Genomic DNA, 19,533 nt, shown 5'->3' on the forward strand with positions numbered 1-19,533 from the left:
GCAAATTCAGGATACGATGAGCATTTAATTTGTGAGTTTCGCCACTGGTAGTTGAGCTGATCCACCTAGAAGTGTAGAAAACCTTCCCAGTTAATTGGAAGGCGTGAAATGACCAAAGCAGTCACTTCACTGGGATCATTCCCACGATCCTCTTCTTAACGGAAGGGCTGATAGATGCTAAATGGAAGGACCAATGGGCAGAGATCTGAGTCATGCTGTAGAATACCTAAGATTAAGTGAGGCTGTTGTATTGTTGTAAGGCCAGGAGGTTATGTCCATAGATGGGACACTGGAGTCTAAGATTCCTAAGGTTGATAAATTCCAGGTAAAGACAAAGAACAGGGTGTGGACATGGGAATGGGGGGCTACAGTGGAGAGGGGGTGAAAGCCATGGTAGAAATGAAAGAACTGTGAGTCTGTTGCTGGGCACTGTAATCTACACTGAAGGAGGGGTTTGAGGTGGTGGCGCGAATGAGCCAGGTTTCAAAGCTCTGACGGAATGTGGTGGAATTTTTAGGATGTCAGTAAAGGACAATAAGGAAGGTGTAAAGGAGGAAATTTTAACATAACTATTAATGTTTACACTTTTGAAATGTCCATCTATCTGTAATAACATGCCTTTGAGGGAGACTGGATGGATACTACTTTTCTAATTATATAGCTAAGGAATCTTAAACCAGGCAAATTTAAGAGACTTGCCTTAGGTCATTAAGCTGGTAAATTATAGTCATAGGCCTCAAGACTAGGATGATATACTATCAGTGACATATGGAAACATATAATTCTGAAATTAAACGAGCTCTACCTCTGGAGAATATATAGATTTTTGTTTTAAGCTAAGTCTTAGGCATAAATGTTCAGTTTTTCTCTTTTCCTCATGTTTGTCATTTCCTTAGTACAGGATCTTTGGTTTACTACTTTCCCAGGCTGTAAACTCTGTCAACCAGCAGTGGAGCCTCCTTTGCTCACATTTAGGTCTCCATGGCCTAGCAGGGCACCTGGCCCACAACAGATGCTCAGAAAAAGTTGCTGAATAAAGAAAAGAATGAAGGAATGCTCGTAGGAGGCCAGTGCACTTTGAGAATGCTGAATCAAGCCAATTCATAGTTAAATTGACAAATCTGACAGTATTTACTATTTTCCCAAAAGAAATTGCAAATGAAATAGTTCCAAGATTTTCTAAATTTATCTGATTTTAGCCAAACAGTTTAAAGTTGAAGTTCAGGGACAGGAGAGCAGTAAGACGAGGCCAATGTCTTTCAAAGAATTGGAGGTACCAGCCAGATGCATTGTCTCCACGAGGGAGAGGAAGTCCATTAAAAGCAAGTGAGGCAGCACTCTGTGGAATGTTAAGCAAAAGCGTTCCTATTTCCTCTCATTTATCATTAAGACACCAACACCCCCATCATCTGAGGAAAACAAGAAAATGTAGGCTTTGGAATATTTTTGGTGTCTCTCTCTCTCCCCCTCCCTTTCTCTCCCACTCTCTCTTTCCCCCTCCTTCTCCTGTCCCCTCCTCCCCCCCATTTCCTCTCTCTTTCATAATTTGAAAATTCAGCTAGTGTCTAGCTAGACACTCGAGTACACTTTTTACATTTCATCATGCTGACTCTTCATTGTGAAAAACGAAAACTTGGCAAACTCTTGAATCACATTTTCTTGTTTAAAATCACAGCACCGGGCTTCCCTGGTGGCGCAGTGGTTGAGAGTCCGCCTGCCGATGCAGGGGACAGGGGTTCGTGCCCCGGTCCGGGAAGATCCCACATGCCGCGGAGCGGCTAGGCCCGTGAGCCATGGCCGCGGAGCCTGTGCTCCGCAAGGGGAGAGGCCACAACAGTGAGAGGCCCACGTAACAAAAAAAATAAAAATAAAAATAAAAATAAAATCACAGCACCATGAAAACAAACCCAACGTATTTTTCACATGACTGATAAAGTTCATGCTTAAAACAACCTTGAAAAAGCAATTAAAAACAACTAAGCACTATGACATGAACTAGACTGACTTTTATATGAGTCTTTTTATCTACCTTCACCAAAACCTATCATTTCTAGGGTAAGAAGCCAGTTTGATACACTTTAGTTATTACAAGAGGTTATGTAAAAGTCTTAAAATGAATTTAATGTACTGAATTTTAAAATAAACATTAAAAATATATCTGAGGGCTTCCCTGGTGGCGCAGTGGTTGAGAATCTGCCTGCTAATGCAGGGGACACGGGTTCGAGCCCTGGTCTGGGAGGATCCCACATGCCGCGGAGCAACTAGGCCTGTGAGCCACAACTACTGAGCCTGAGCGTCCGGAGCCTGTGCTCCGCAACAAGAGAGGCCACGACAGTGAGAGGCCCGTGCACCGCGATGAAGAGTGGCCCCCACTTGCCACAACTAGAGATAGCCCTCACACAGAAACGAAGACCCAACACAGCAAAAATAAATTAATTAATTAATAAACTCCTACCCTCAACATCTCCTTTAAAAAAAATTATATATATATATATATATATATATATATATATATATATATATATATATCTGAGACCAAAATACAAAAATGTTAGTGTATTTACACAGAGCTTAATGTGTCAGGCACCACCTTGAGCAGTTTGTATATCTTAACTAATCAAAAATCTCACAATAACCCTAGAAGGTAATATATTTATTAATTCTATTTCTGGATGAAGAAACGGAGGCAGAGAGAGGTGACTGGTTACACTGCCACTTTTAAGTGGGAGAGCTGGCTATGGAGTCAAGCAGTTTGGGTTCAGAGTCTGTGCTCGTGAGTGCTACAGACCACTTCATATATTCTTCATGTATTAAGTCTTGCTGGTGGGTATCTGGTATCTACTGAATTGACTGAAAGCACAAACAGCAATTGGGAGATGATGGAGTAAACCAAACCAAAACAATAAAGTAAAATAAAAAAGAAGGAGTGATGTATAGCAGTGGGATGTGAGGATGGAGAGACTGGGACAGATTTCAGAGATATTAAGGAGATGAAACCAGTAGAACCTGATGAGGTATTAGATGTTGGTGATGGAGGGAGGGGAATCAAGAATGACTTCCAGATTTCTGCATGGTAGCTAGGTCTTCACTCCATTTTCTGAGCTAAGAAATACTTTAGGTTTGGGTGAGTTTGAAGTGCCTGTGGGGCACCCACGTGGGAAAGTCGGTAGGCAGTATTATATACTGCTCTGGATTTCAGAAGAGAAATCTGAGCTGGAGATAGAAATCTGGGAGCTGTCAGTTAACAAAATTACCAGGAAAACTAGAGAGAAAGAAAGAGAAGAGAGCCAAGGCTGGAATCCTGGGGATGATCCACATTTGAGAGTTGGTCTGAGGAAGAGAAGCCTAAAAAAGCAATCAAGGAGGAAAAATGAGAATAATGGGGGGAAAAAACCAGAAAGACTGATATCAGAGAAGCTATGGGAGGCAGTTTTGATAAAGAGAGCATTGTTAATAATGTAAAATCTATGGAAACATGTCAAATAAGGACTAAAAAGTGTGCAGTAGGATTAGCTCTAGAGATCACGGTAACCTTGATGCAAGTAGTTTCTATGAGTGAAGGAGACAGAAGCCAGACTTGAGTGACTTTGAGAATAAATGGCAGTTAAGCCAAAAGAGATGGCAACCATTGGGAACTTTTCAAAAGGCTCATATAGGAAGGGGTCAAAGAGACAGAGTGATAATTAAAGAGTACGTAGGTTTCAAAGAGGAAGTGGCTTCAGTAGGCTTCAATGACAGAAGGAAGAATCAGTGAGAAAGGAGTTGTTGAAGATAAAGGAGAAGGAAAGTCTTTGGGGGTACTGGATTATTTTCACAATCCTACCCAAGTACTTTGAAGACTTACCAATAACCTTGATATGGAAAGTGCAGCTGGCTTGGTTGCTGGATAGGTCAGTTGCTGTGTACGTGACAGCAACATCTCCAATTGGGAAAAGATAAGGTGGGGTAAAAGGTGGATGAACGTGGATTGACACCTATTGGAGAGAAATATTTGGAAAGTTAAAGTTAATATTAATAGTACTTTTATTATTTTTTGGTTTATATATTATTAGCAAAGTGAAGTCAAAAAGACACAATATTTTATGTATAGCAAAAAGGAAAAAAAAATCAGACATAGCCTTTGGTATACTTCTTTCTAGACTATTTATCTATATAGTTTATAGAGTTGGGATACATATGAAATGTTGTTCCTTTTTTTTTGCGGTACACGGGCCTCTCACCGCCGTGGCCTCTCCCGCTGCGGAGCACAGGCTCCGGACGCGCAGGTTCAGTGGCCACGGCTCACGGGCCCAGCTGCTCCCCGGCATGTGGGATCCTCCCGGACCAGGGCACGAACCCGTGTCCCCTGCATAGGCGGGCGGACTCTCAACCACTGCGCCACCAGGGAAGCCCCCGAAATGTTGTTCCTTTTTTATTAAACGTAATACCTTAATACATTTTTTATGCTCTTACATAGTTTTTAGAACTTATGACTCTTAAATATCTTTATAACCTATATAATAAATACATGCCAATTTTTAAAAAGAAAAATCTATTCAAGGACATTTAAATTGGTCCCAAATTTTAATGTTGTAAGCAGCACTATGATAACAGTTTTGTACAGATAATTTTAAAATATTTTTATTATGTCCTTATAATAAATTTCCAGAAACAGAATTATTAACCTCAAAGTCATTAGCATTTTATTGATAGATAATACAAAATTTATTTCCCAGATCATGGTAAAAATTTGCATTCCCATTGTTAGTATTTGATAGTATCATTGTCAAAGTTCCCATTCAAAGTTCTTTGATCTATATTAAATATCATTACCTTTTGGTAAATCAAAAATATGGCATGTGGGCTTCCCTGGTGGCGCAGTGGTTGAGAGTCCGCCTGCCGATGCAGGGGACACGGGTTCGTGCCCCTATCCCGGAAGATCCCACATGCCGCGCAGCGGCTGGGCCCGCGAGCCATGGCCGCGGAGCCTGTGTGTCCGGAGCCTGTGCTCCGCAACGGGAGAGGCCACAGCAGTGAGAGGCCCGCGTACAGCAAAAAAAAAAAAATATGGCATGAGGTCATTGTTTTAATTTGCAGTTTCTTAATGTATTATGGTAAGATTAAATTCTCATATGATTGCATGATATAGATATATTTTTCCCTTTTTGAACCATATGTTTGCCTTCTTAGTCCGTTTGAAAACTATAATGTGATAAAGATAAATTTATATTAATATGTGATATAATAAACATTCTAACATTTGACATATTTGAAGCATTTTTCTCTAGTTTGCTAGAGAACTATTAAAAATACAAATTGAGGCACTTCCCTGGTGGCGTAGTAGTTAAGAATCCACCTGCCAATGCAGGGGACATGGGTTTGATCCCTGGTGTGGGAAGATTCCACATGCTGTGGAGCAACTAATCCCGTGTGTCACAACTACTGAGCCTGTGCTCTAGAGCCCACGAGCCACAACGACTGAGCCCAGGCACCACAACTATTGAAGCCCGTGCACCTAGAGCCCATGATCCGCAACAAGAGAAGCCACCATAAGGAGAAGCCCGCCCGCAACGGAGAGTAGCCCCCGCTCGCCACAACTAGAGAAAGCCCACGCACAGCAACGAAGACCCAACGCAGCCAAAAATAAGTAATTAAAAAAATAAATTTATTTTTAAAAACTGAGAAATACTTTTGAGGTCAAATCCATTGGTTTTTTCCACTGTATTTTTAAAAAATATTTCAACACACAGATGCTACATTTAATCTAAATTCTCATGGATCCTGAAGTATGTCCCTGCACTCTTCTTAGTATTTGATGACAATGACCAGGATGATGATGATAATGATGACAATGCATGTTTTCATGGGCCTCTTAATAGAATGTGGAAACTACACATGAGGGAGCACTCAATGCACACATCACCTATAGTACAGTAAGTACTCTAATTTACATTGACACTTTTAAAATCAGATTTAAAAGTTACCTTGTCTTTGGTTACCTAAAGATAAATACCATATGATCTCGCTAGTAAGTGGCAGGAAAAAAAAATCACAGATACAGAGAACAGTTTGGTGGTTGCCAGAAGAGGGGTATGTGGGTGCTCAAAATGGGTGAAGGTGGACAAAAGGTACAAACTTCCACTTATAAAATAAATAAGTCCTGGAGATGTAATATACAGAGCGATGACTATATTTAATAATACACTTTTAAAAAGTTATCTTGATTTTTTAAAGTATATCGTGTTTATTCAACACAATTATCAGAACATATTGTGTGTGTGTCCTTGAATGGCACATGTCCTTGAATGACACAACTTACATACATATTTACATGCAGGTGTAAAAACTATTTAAGGGCATCTTCATGTATGTGAACAGTAAAAGTATAAATTTAAGAGGGTGTTAAATTCCTAATTCCTTTCCTAGCATCTGATGGATAATTATCTCAAGCTACTGTATATACAATACTAAAATACTGTGTTCTGAATAATGCTGGTTTTTAAAAAGCTGAGTAAGAAACACTGATGTTATCTTCTTCAGACTGGCCAATATGCAATCATTTCAGGATCATATTTTAAAACATATGCTTAAAAACAGAAACTAAGATTGATTCCCCATCTTTCTTTTTCTTAAAAGATCTTCAGAGCCTAGGAAGGGGCAAAGAATTCTCAGCCAACGAATCCGCACAATGAAGGGTTTCCGTTTCTAGATTTTCATCTGAAATTTCTAATGAAAAATTCAAGGCTGATCATTCTTCTATCAGATGGGACATTAACATTTATGAGCACAGCTAGAGAGAGCACTATCATTAATTAGTAAGTTTTCAATAGCACACATATTTGCAGTGTATTTAGAATCCATCTGACAAAGGATGCAAATATTTGCTCAAACCTTACCTTTTCCCCAGAGTTGTCTTTAGCCGTTGGGATTTGCCAAGTGATATTAGCAGAGTCTTGCTGTTCCTGAGTCTCAGCCTCTATGTCCGCGGGACAGTTGATTTGAGGAGCTTCCACATCTGATTCAGAAAATACACAAATCAGTTAACATATCAATGTGTAATTCTAAGTCATTTAAGAGAGAGGTAAAAAGATACTAATACTCTGTGACTCGCTTTTTACATCCCAATTCCTGACTGATTTAGAATTTACAACTGCCTTCAGGATAATGTATCTCAGGATGACTTATGAAGCCCTTCCTGAACTGGTACCCGCTCCCCTAAGAGGGGACAAATCCCCTCCTCTCTGACAAATCCCCTACCAGGACTCAGTCTCCACATCGAATACTCTCAGTCCCACGAGAGCACCATGGTTCTTCTTATACCTGGGTCTTTGTCCATGTTCTTTTATTTGCCTGAATCAATGCTCTCTTCCCCCTTTACCCAGGTAACCCCTACTTGTCCTTTAATTCTCAGCTTAGACACAAGCTCCTCAGGAAGCTTCTCTGACCCCACTGGTCCATTTTAGGTGCTCACTCCACAGGTTCCCATGGCCCTCTGTCCTTCCTAACCATAACTCGTTTTGCCATTTTGAAATTAAATTTTCTCCTCCCAAAGAATGTAAGTTCTTTGAATGCCAGGATACCTCTTGTCCCATTGTATTATATAGTTCCTGGCATATAACAGGAGTTTAATAAATATTTTTGGAATGAAATAAAGAGACAGAAAAACTGAATGTTGACTGTGGCAGGAAGGAACTGCACTGGAAAACAATGCTGTCAAGTGGAATTAATTAGTGTGCTAAAATGTACTGGCAAAACAAACAACAAATTAAAGCCAATGATATTTTTTGCAGTGTGAAACTTTGCAGTACAGATACTGAATTAGATGTGGTTAACATTCCACATAGCCACATCAGTCACTGTAGAGCTAAGTTCTTATTACATGGTATAATAAAATCCTCTTAAGTTACGTTAAATTAGGTCTTCTGTAACTTGCAGCTGAATATATCTGAATTGATCTAATTTGTGTCTCACCTTCTTGCTCCTTTAAAATTTTATTCAATTTATATTTTCCTTTTCTCAGAGGGGCTAATACTTAAGACAATTTTCCCCCACAAAGATGCATTAGCATATTAACTCTTAAAATCTAAAGCAGTATTTTATTTTTCCTTTACACTTGAATATTAGCTTGAATGGATTCGGAATTTAAAGTTTATATCTATTTTCCCTCTGTATTCTTAGAACACTGCTACATTTCCTTCTGGCATTTAGAGTTATAAATGAGAAGTGTAGTGTGAGTCTGATCCTTATTTCCTTTGTGAAATTTCTCTTTACTCTCTGGAAACTTCAGATTTTCTCCTTAACTTTGGACCTTGGAAATTTCACCGGGAGTAGTGAAAGTATGCCTGCCCAACATTCAGAGGCTATTTTATTTTAATTAATTATTTTAGACTGAGTTGGGTCTTTGTTGTTGCGCGTGGGCTTTCTCTAGTTGTGGCAAGCGGGGGCTACTCTTCGTTGCGGTGCACGGACCTTTCATTGCGGTGGCCTCTCCTGTTGCGGAGCACAAGCTCTAGGCACGCAGGCTTCAGTATTGCAGTACGCGGGCTCAGTAGTTGTGGAGCGTGGGCTCCAGAGCACAGGCTCAGTAGTTGTGGCACACTGGCCTAGCTGCTCAGCGGCATGTGGGATCCTCCTGGGCCAGGGCTTGAACCCGTGTCCCCTGCATTGGCAGGCGGACTCCCAACACCTGAGCCACCAGGGAAGCCCCTATTTTTTTTTGGAGTCACATTACTCACTGTTTTCTTGAACATGGATCAATAAACTCTATTTCTCTGGTAATGGTACTTTATTTTTTATTGAAGTATAGTTGATTTACAATGTTGTGTTAGTTTCAGGTGTACAGCAAAGTGATTCAGTTATACATACATACATATATATATACACACATATATATACACATATATATGTATATATATTTTTTCAGATTCTTTTCCATTATAGGTTATTACAAGATATTGAATATAGTTCCCTGAGCTACTCAGTAGGACCTTGTTGTTGGGGAGAAGGGACTAATTAAGAGCTTGGGGTTAACAGATATATACTACTTTATATAAAAATAGATAAACAAGGTCTGAGGCTATTTTGATTAAAAAATTCAAGGCTTTCTGAAGCTCAGGGAATCTTTCTTCTACTGGTAGGAAATTCTTCTCCTCCATCCCTTATCCTCTCTCTGCTTCTGGAACTCTTTATTGGGGTTTCTCAATTTATCACAGGTATCTCTTAACTTCCATCTTTTGGGCTTAATCCATTGGGATATTCAAGTTCCTTGTTTATCAGTTCTCCATACTGAAGGAATTCTCAGTTTGCTTTGTCAAATCACTAATATTGTTTTCAACAACATCCACTCCACTTTTTGACCCTTCTCTTAGAGATATTTATATTTTTACTTCTAAGAACTCTTTCTTGCTCTCAATAGCTCTTTTTCATAGCAGTCGGCTCTTGTTGCTAGGAAGATGGCAATGTTCTCTTGTGAATGTACTGAGATGCAGGTTTCAAAGGGATGATGACTTGCTTTTTTAAAAAAAAATGAACTTAATCTCACCTGCTTTATAGAAGCCAGAAATTCCCCAAAGATCTTCAACTCCCAATGGAAAACTTAACCTGATTTCCAGCTCTAATATCATCCTTAGTTTTCTATTTCTTCTATTATTGCCTGGTACATTGTAATTGGATTTTGTGAGCCCACGATTTTGTAACAGACATCTTCATAGCATTTCCTGGGGTTACATCTATCCTTTTACCATAGATTTGCAGCAAAAGTTGCAGAGAGGGACAGTCCCACACTGCACCAATGTGTCATTATATAGAATTTGGTTTTTAACCTGACCATTGTATGGACCTACCTTCACAAACAGCTGTCTGAACTTTGGCACTCCATTTTCCAGAGGTGGTACACCTCACTTCTTCTCTGCCTCCTGATAAAATGAATCCTTGGTGGCAACTCAGCTGACAAATCGTCCCAGGTTTGGCTGGATGCTTGCCACAGTTCGGGGGTGACACGATGACACCTTTGGGCTTCTGAAAGGTGGAGCAGTGGCGCTCTATTGTAGAAGAACAAGAAAATGTTATTTGCGTTCCCACAAATTGCCAATGTCACAGATTCGCTTTACTCGAGAAAAATACAATTGGTCTGCTGTGGGACTGACATAAGTCACTAAATGAGGTCTGTATGTGACACTAAACAAATGCTGTATTGTAAATAATGCTCAACCATATCTCTTTAGTTACCTCATGTTATTTTGCCGGTGCATCAAAATCTTGAAAGATTTCTAACTAGTACTTAAATCATTGCTGACTGTGAGTTTTATCATTTGCTTCGAGCACCTTCATTCAGTTTGCAGAATATTACATTATGGCTACAAAGTATAAAATAGTGAATTAGATTCTATCTTTCATGGAATAAGTGATAATTCGGCAATCAGTTTCCATTTTATGAATTTTTTTGTGCCATCTTTAAGCAAGCACATAATGAGAATAGTTTTTATACTCTCCTTAGAATCACTATGTCATAATTAGGGCCTTGACTCTTAATGATGTTATTTTCAGCACAGATGAAGAACAGCAAATGAATTAGGTAGAATTAGGTAGACTGGAGATAGAATGGAAAATCAGACTAGGACTTAATGCAGGGTGTGTGTCTGTGTGTGTGTCCCATTGATCTGATGGCAATTCTTGCATACTCTTCATTTTTGCAGTTTTAGTATATATTTTAAAACCCAGTAGAGCTACTTTCTTTTTACTACTCTTTATTACTCTTCCCTTTCAATCTTATTTCAGTGAGTTTTGCCTACACATTCTTCCAGATGAATCCTGGAGGCAATCCCCAATTCCAAAAAGGGGGCAAAAAAGAAAAACCCTTTTGGGCTATTGGATGATATGTCATTTTACGTATACATATATTTGGAGAGAACTTACATTTTGATAAAATTTTATAAAAACATTAAGGTGTTCTTTTTGTCTTTCAGTAATATTTTGTAGTTTGTGTAACACAGGTTCCACACATTTCTGTTTAAGGTTATTCTTAAATATTTTATATTTTCTATAGATCTTTTGAAAGTGATTTTTCTCTATATATTCTGTTTATCATTTATATAGAAGGGTTGTTTATTTGATATTCTTATGACTTTAATGAACTCTCAGTCTTTTAGTAGGTTCATTCTTTTTTGGAGGTAGACACGTAGTTTACAAATGATGATTCTGAATCCTCTAAGCTCTAACTTTATGATTTATTACAAGAGCTAAAGCTTAGAAGAACAATGCTAAATAATACGGATGATTCTGGAATCCTTTTCTTTTTCCAGATTTAATAAGACTGTCTACACTGTTTCCATAAGTGGATGCAGATTTAAGATGGACTTTTTTTTATTATGTCAGTAATCAATATGAGTTTCTTAGTTCTATTAAAAATGTGTTTTAAATGATAATAATACATTTTTATCTTATACTGAGCAACCATATGAATTTTTCCTATTTTTTATAATGAAGTAATTTATTATGTTGATAGAGTACTTAATTTTAAACCCTCCCTACATTCCTAGGATAAACCTCTACTCGTTTTGGCAGACCATTCTTTTGAATGTGGATTGCTAGTATATTTGCTGTCGTAGTTTTCTATCTTTTTTTTTTTTTCTTGGTAAAAGTTGTCAGGTTGGCAATAGAATAATAATAGTCTGATAGTATGAACTGATTAACTTTCCACTAATTGGGCCAAATTACATGGTATGAGAATTACTGCTTTTAAAAAGTTTGAAAGAGTTTCACTGATCCCTCATTTGGGGAGGAGTAATTAAACTCTGATAACATTTCCATTTTTTTGTAAATTACCCATAGGTAACTATATACTTGCTTTTCTACTTTTCTTCTGGATTCATTTAATAATTTTCATTTTCTTAGAAAATCATGCATAATAAATGTATTGTATGGTATTTTATTATTCTTTTAAAACCTCAGACCTCTGGGACTTCCCTGGTGGCGCAGTGGTTAAGAATCCGCCTGCCAATGCAGGGGACATGGGTTTGATCCCTGGTCCAGGAAGACCCCACATGCTGTGGAGCAGCTAAGCCCATGCACCACAATTATTGAGCCTGCGCTCTAGAGCCTGTGAGCCACAACTACTGAGCCCACGTTCCACAGCTACTGAAACCCGCGCGCCTACAGCCCGTGCTCTGCAACAAGAGAAGCCACAGCAATGAGAAGCCCACGCACCGCAATGAAGAGTAGCCCCCTAAGCTGTGACAAAGTGAGAGAGTGGCATGGACATATATACACTACCAAATGTAAAACAGATAGCTAGTGAGAAGCAGCCGCATAGCACAGGGAGATCAGCTCAGGGCTTTGTGACCACCTAGAGGGGTGGGATACAGAGGGTGGGAGGGAGGGAGACGCAAGAGGGAAGAGATATGGGAACATATGTATAACTGATTCACTTTGTTATAAAGCAGAAACTAACACACCATTGTAAAGCAATTATACTCCAATAAAGATGTTAAAAAAAAAAAAAAGAGTAGCCCCCGCTCGCCACAACTAGAGAAAGCCCATGCGCACCAACGAAGACCCAACACAGCCAAAGATAATAAATATATTTAAAAAAAATAAAATAAAAACCTCAGACCTCATATATTCCTTTGTGATAGCTTCCTGGAAAAATTCTAGTTTTGCATTTTTCTTTCTTCTTTTTAAAATTTATTTTATTACTTTATTCAAAGATTTTCCTCTTATCCACTCTACTGCATTCCATCTCCTTTTATAATTCATCCTTTATTATTATTATGTACTTCTTTCAACTTCTCTTGCAATCATTATTTTCCTAGCTTTTGAATTTAATGTTATTTTCATTCTTCCTGTTTAATAATGAAAATATTTATATCTATGAAATTTTATCAGTGTATAATTTAACCCATATCTCATAACTTTGGTTCTAGAATTTTCTCAATTTCATTGTTTATTTTTTAATGGTATTTTTAAAACGTCTCCTTTGTTCATTTAATTCATTTCCTTTATCTCTCTTTGTATTGGAGTCTTCATATTTTTGTGTTTTGGTCTAGTTTCATATGTCAGAAAATGTTAAGACATTGACTTTTTTTTTATGTGTTTCAAATAACTTTTTCTTGTTTGCATTTTAATAATGCAGAGAATTCATTTGAAGTACAGAAATTTACATCTTTATGTATTCAAATCTATTGTCCTTTTTATTTTTATGAAGTTCTTCTCCTTAAAATCCCTATTTTCTCCATATTATTTCTTACATTTCACTCCTTAATTTGCCTCATTTAATTAATTAGTTAAATTAACTTAGTGATTTTTAAAAATGAGGTGAGTCAAAACTGACTAATTTTTAGATAAGCTTCTTTCCCCCATTGATATCTAAAATTTCCCTTATTGAATATTATATTCTTCTACAAAAAATAATGTTTGTTTCTGAGCCATGTTTGCTTCCATTGTTCTGTGCATCCTTGTACCATTATTGTACCGTTTTAATCACTGTGGGTTCATAATCTGTCTTATGATGGTGAGAATAAGTTCTCCCTCATTGTACCTCATGTTCAAAATTTTCCTGTTTTGCAACTATCTATTCGTCAATACGCTTTCTATTCATGTCTATCAATTTTTTAAGTGGAAAATTTCATAGTAATTATCGTTATTGTCAGAATTTGGGGGCTACGGTGAGTTGTTCCCCAATAAACTGTGAATAAGGATATAATTTCCTTTTGATGGTTACACTTCAAATCTACCAAGATTGACATACACTTTAAATCATTACAGAGATGTACACAATAATTTTAAAGAGAATTCTTAAAGTTTAAAGAATTTTAAAATTTTAAGTTAAACTTAATAAATTTAAATTCTTTAAAGAATAACTCCAGAGTAACCTTATTAAATGTATTACATTTTTAATAAAAGACTGGGTCCCTCAGAAGAAAAGCTGCTCATCTGTGGAGCCAGTGAAATAGATGATTCTCAGGAGTAAACATTAATATCTAGATACAAATTCTAATCTTGGGAGACAACGTTCCAACTAAATGGATTTACTGAGGTTTAATGTTCCATTGCCAAAGCAGCCTTTTTATGGTGGATAGATCCATCATCTTCATTTAATTCTGTGAACTATCTGGAGAAGCTAACTCCCTTTGTTTTGGTTTTATGCCAACTAAGTCTGTTTGTGGTTTGGGAATCCTTGTAGCTTCTGCCTCCAGGGAAATATAATTCCTGTCAGGCCTATGTCTTTCAGTAGTCATGACAAGTATCTCATTGTTAATAAACTCTACTTGTTATTTTTATTATTAAATTATTATTTAAATATATAATACTCCCCTATAAGTTTTCTGAGCCTGCACCATGAGGGTCAACTCTTGGACTGTTATTGAACCCCTCAGTAAAGGCCAATATCCTTTCTGGTGACACCCTCCCTTATTATCAGCCCTGAACCCAATACTAGATTATTCTAGAATAAACCTGTAAATCAATTTATAAAAAATAGAGATAGTTATAGTACCTAGTTTTCCCATCTAGGATCCTGGAATACCTCAATTTATTCCCTATATACAGTTCTTCTTCCTATTTTGGAAGTTGGTTATTTAATGACATACCTGTTAGCACTCCCAGGTATACTGTATCTGACACATAGTAAGGGTTCACTAATGGTAGCTATTATCATTTCATCATCATCATTATTACCATCGTTAATGTTTCAACAGTGTATAAGATGCAGCAAACTGGAAGAGCTACTGAGTTTATTCATTCTGGATCCGATTTCAGGTTTGAGATGTCGCAACTCTTTGTGAAGGACAAGGCAGAAAATCTTCTGATGAAAGAGAACTTTACGGCCCATCTTAACATTCACTGGTTCATAATTTTGTCCTTTCATCAACAAGGTAAAGGTAAATTGTGTTTTAAAAATTGAGGGAATTACACAGCATTTGCTATTAAGAAATCCATCCAAATTTGCCCCAATTAAAACAAAAATCATTACCATTTGAAGCTGTAAACTTTAGGGATTCGGAAAACTGGATTGTGGTGAGAAGTCTTTTTACCAGTGAAGGGGAATAAAACTACATATTTGTTCATGTATCTACAGCGCCATATACCTGTACATATGGATGTGTATTTATACCCATAATGAGTCGGTTTTTAGTTCTAGGTCTTCACAGAAAACAGAAGAAACCAGAGAGCAAGAGAAATGACCCATCCAAGGCACCATGCCTTCTAAGAACTTACCCACACACCGGGGTTCTAGACCATCCCACTGGGCGTTTACTTGGCAGGTAAGCCTAGCACTTCCTTCTAGTCTGTACCCTTCATCACAGGTGACCAAACACACTGTCCTATAGGACAGTTCCCCGGTCGAACAGCTGAGGCGGCCATGTTTGGGTTGGCGGAGACGAGGGCATGTTCTCACTATGTGAAATGAAAACAATGATCATATTCTACTCAATGAGGACAAAGATAATAATTATAAATTTAATAAGGCCTACAAATTACAAACAGTAAATAACACACCATTATATTTTGAGTTAGTCTGGGATAACTAAAAGCCTATGTTTTATCAAATGCATGGCCTAAACGACATCATTGTGTTCCACCTCTGTCTATAGGTGGGAAACTTAAGCTGTTTAAGGAGTCTGGCCCTAAATGGACAATGATGGCTGGAGATTGGGGATGGTTTACAAAGGGAGGTCCCTGCAGCCCTCAGCTGGGCCTTTGCTGTGATTCTCCAGGCTACGTTCTAACACAAGGAAGCGGTCTTTTCCAGGACAGAGATCAGGTTCTATTCAGTTTTCAGACCTCATGGGCATATCCTGGGATTTTTAATGATCCCAGACTCTTGACAGCTGCTCAGCCTCTGCAATCTTGAACTCCAGCATTCTACTCTAGCCACAATTCTGGTCCTTTTGGCTTTTTCACCCCTTTCTTCCCCGACGCTTCCTGCAAATCCTAGCTCATGATGATAATATTGACTTATGCATTATCATTGTTTTGTTTGTTTTTGCTGCTGTGGCAGAGACTGCTAGCTGCCCACCCAATAACCACTCCTCCCGGTTTTATTCAGCATAGTAACAGGCACAGCTAGAAGATAACAATTCTCCACCTCCATCACAACAAATGAGAGCCAGTGACATATATGCTAAGGTTGTATGGGACTTCTGGAAAAGCTTTTGAGTGGGGACTGTCTCAGTTGAGAGAGTACTTTTTTGCCTTCCCCTCTTCCTCCTTCTTTGTCCTGAAATACAGACATGAAGGATAGGGCCCCAGCATATTACAGGGTAAGTCTCATGCACTAAGATGGTAGAGCAAAAAAATAAAAGAAGCCTGGGTCTCTGATGACAATGAGCTATCATACCAGTTTTGGATTACCTACTTCTGTCCTTTCAGGTGAGAGAAAAACAAACCCTTAATTGTCTTATGACCTAGTTATTTGGGTCATTGATACCAGTAGGTATATGCAAACCCTAATTCCCTCTGCCCAGCATCCATTCATTTTTCCTTTGTTAATTTTCCAAGGGAAGCTCTTTTGCCTCTTCAGCTCATGGGATTTGTGTGTGTTCCAACCTTGCTCAGGGGCAGAGCATGTGAGCCCGGATCATGTTCCCCTGGTCTGAGAAGTGACCAGGTTACAACTGGTGATATACTTCCTTTCTCTACTGACTTTGAAACCACCATGAAAAAGGAGCTAGAAGAGTATTTACTAAGCTCTGGAGGCTGGAAAGGGCCCTGTGCCTCAGCCAGCCTCAGCACCTCCAGCAGCAGAAGTGCCATGGGTTGTCCAGAGAACTGTGCGTTTCCCCAGTGCTGCCACTCCTGACTCTCTTGCCTCAACGCTACATCAGAGAAGCTACAAGAAGGTACTCAGACTGCTCCTGCAGGTTCCCAAATGACATCTGTGCTCTGAGCTCCGGCAAGAGTCTACCACCGCCTAGCCCACCCAAATCCCATAAAGTGCCTTAGAGTACATCTCAGTCAATTCCAGCAGGCCCTATATTCTTGTTCAGGACAATCGCTTCGTCTACCAGGGTCATCCCCACACAGTTCTGATCCAACTCTAACTCACAAACTCATGCACCTGCCCTCTGGAATACATGATCAGTCCTCAATAAATCCCGTCCTATCCTAAACTTCTCTTATGAACTTTTCCTTACTTTCTCATTCTAGTAAAAAATCTCATTGTCTCTTATAGACAGGACCTGCTCTTTATTGCCTTCCCAGATCATTCTCTTTCTTCTTCCTAAACACCTCCAGCTCCCTGGAGGGAGGAAAAACGTCCCGTCCTCCCCCACCCCCTCTCCCCAGTTGCCTGTTGACCTTTTGGCCACTTCTCATTCTTTAATGATTTTATATTTCTCTCTCTCTCTCTCTCTCTCTCTCTCTCTGGCATGCGCGCGCGCACACACACACACACACCCACACAAGCTGGTGATTTCATGATCTATGTAGATGATCATTCCAATACCCTAGAGTCATATTCCTCACCTCTTCTTCACCAATAACCACATCGTTCACCTTATTTCAGCCTCCCCTCCACTGCTTTATCCTCTAGACCTTGCCAGCATCAATCCACGCACCCTCCTCTGACAACGACCTCCTATCTTCCTAGATTATTCCCTCAAGAGCTTCAACTCCATCAAATTCTATACCCTACTGGAGCCTCCAATCTATTATGTGTTCTTCTTTAGGTAAAATTATCTCTAAAGAGTTTATACTCTTTCTACACTTCTTTTTCTCCAGTTCTAGCTTAGACCCACTCCAATCAGGATTTCAAATCAGGAGGAGGAAGGCCAGTAAAGGAGGAAAGAAAGGGGGAGAATAAGGAGAGGGGAGAAGAAAGGGAAGAGGAGGAGAAAGGCAGGTGATAGAGAGGAAGAGGAGGGGAGGGGGAGACATGGAAGAGGATGGGGAAAGGAGAGTGCAGGGAAGGGAGAGGGAGAGGTGGGGGGCTGCAGAGACCCACGGCCGTGCACCCTTTCAGTCAGATGGCATGTACATCCTGGTCATAAACAGAGATACGGAGAGCACAAGAGAGTGGATTCTTGTTGAATATGCCAACAGATGGGCGCGGATACTCATTTTAATAGCTTACAGATATAATGCAATAAGCATCAGGCATTGTACAAAAAGCAAAACCCCCTGCAAAGAACAAATCTCACTTTTCTCTCAGATAACACTCCTGCAACACTAAAGGCCACAAGACAACAGAGAAATCTCTAAATATTTTTGAACAAAATCACTTGGGACTCAAGAACTTTGTTGAGACTCTGGGTAAGATGTCTTTTTCCTTCTTTTATGCATTTGCCAATTTTTCATATGAAGCATGCAGTTACTTATGATGAAAGCTTAACTTTAAAATAATAGGAAAGGAAGTTGGGGTAAAATATTCAGTGCATATTCAACTGAAGTCCAGTTTCACAGAATCTACTCTGAAGGAACCCATTCAAATTATATTAGTTGGCAGAACATAAACACTGGGTGCATGAAATATTCATTTAGGATTGATTACTCCTTAGAGAAAACTCAAGAATTAGATTAGAAGTTAAACCATAAGCCCTCGCCTTTTGATCACTGGGATGGTTTGGACCAAAGTCAAATATTAATGACAAATGAGTAGAATTATTTTGCCTTCCACATTTTGATTTTTATTGAGTGTGTCCACCATGTAAGTAGAATCTTTATTGAGTGTATCCATGAAGAGTGTAGAAATATTTTGCCTCCCATATTTTGACTTTTCTTGAGGGCACTCATCAGGCGTAGCATAATACCAAGAGCCAGGTAGGATTAAAAGTGAATGAGACAAATTACTATGATCAAGATATAGAAAATATAGAAAATCATATTAAACAACTGCTTTTGATCCAATAAGCTGCTGAAATGACTTCAGCTTTCCAACTTGAGACGAAATGAACTTGCAACATCTCTCAAGAGAGCTGATAGTAAATTAGAGCTGGTGTTTCATACATATGCAAATTACACTGCTTCTCAAGTGTTGGTTTTAATAAACTTTCATTGCTCCTCAGGGAAAACAAAGCATATGTAATCATTCCTATTCAGTTCTTAAACAGTTTATACTCCTCTTCAACCAAGAATGACCATTTTTATCATTTTTGATAGGAACATGCTTATTTATGAGTTTCAACTTCAAAAATATTTTTATTTCAATAAGCTGAAAAATTCTGCAATAAACGTTTGACTGACATTCATGTTAAAGCAATCCTTAAATATTTATTTAGTCTTTTTAGAAAACAGCAATTTAGTCTTTCAAGAGAATGGTCTACTAGGTAGCAGACAATGTGAGAACTTGATCTGGTTCTCAGTGGAAAGACTCGGATTTTTTTTCTCAGATTTACACTTCCTGTCACTCTCCCAATTTTGACAGCTTCTATACTGAAAATTAAAAAAATCTGATGTTAAATGTAGGGTTCTCACTGTTGCCTGAACGTTTTTCTCAGGAAAAATACTATCACAAAATTTACTTTACTTTCATGTTGTGGTTTAGCTAGTTATCATTGAGAAACCACAAAGGAATCCTTACTAGTTTAGAAAGGAATGTGTAATTCAGATAAAATTCAG

The 19,533-nt window shown here is 38.5% G+C and overlaps 1 protein-coding gene across 1 annotated transcript in view; it reads right to left on the reverse strand.

The window, feature by feature from the left end:
• SVEP1 (sushi, von Willebrand factor type A, EGF and pentraxin domain containing 1) overlaps nt 1-19,533 on the reverse strand; it is a gene marked incomplete at its 5' end in the record, with an annotated part of 185,989 nt that overhangs the window by 95,108 nt on the left and 71,348 nt on the right. The window contains 4 exons of the mRNA XM_081236611.1: nt 3,845-3,974; nt 6,876-6,994; nt 9,822-10,019; nt 15,193-15,372. Of these exons, the coding sequence (XP_081092737.1) occupies nt 3,845-3,974; nt 6,876-6,994; nt 9,822-10,019; nt 15,193-15,372 (627 nt within the window). The remainder of the gene's footprint in view (nt 1-3,844; nt 3,975-6,875; nt 6,995-9,821; nt 10,020-15,192; nt 15,373-19,533) is intronic.

This window comes from Mesoplodon bidens (genome assembly GCF_964165515.1).
Source record: "Mesoplodon bidens genome assembly, chromosome: 6".
Classification (NCBI taxonomy): Eukaryota; Metazoa; Chordata; class Mammalia; order Artiodactyla; family Ziphiidae; genus Mesoplodon; species Mesoplodon bidens.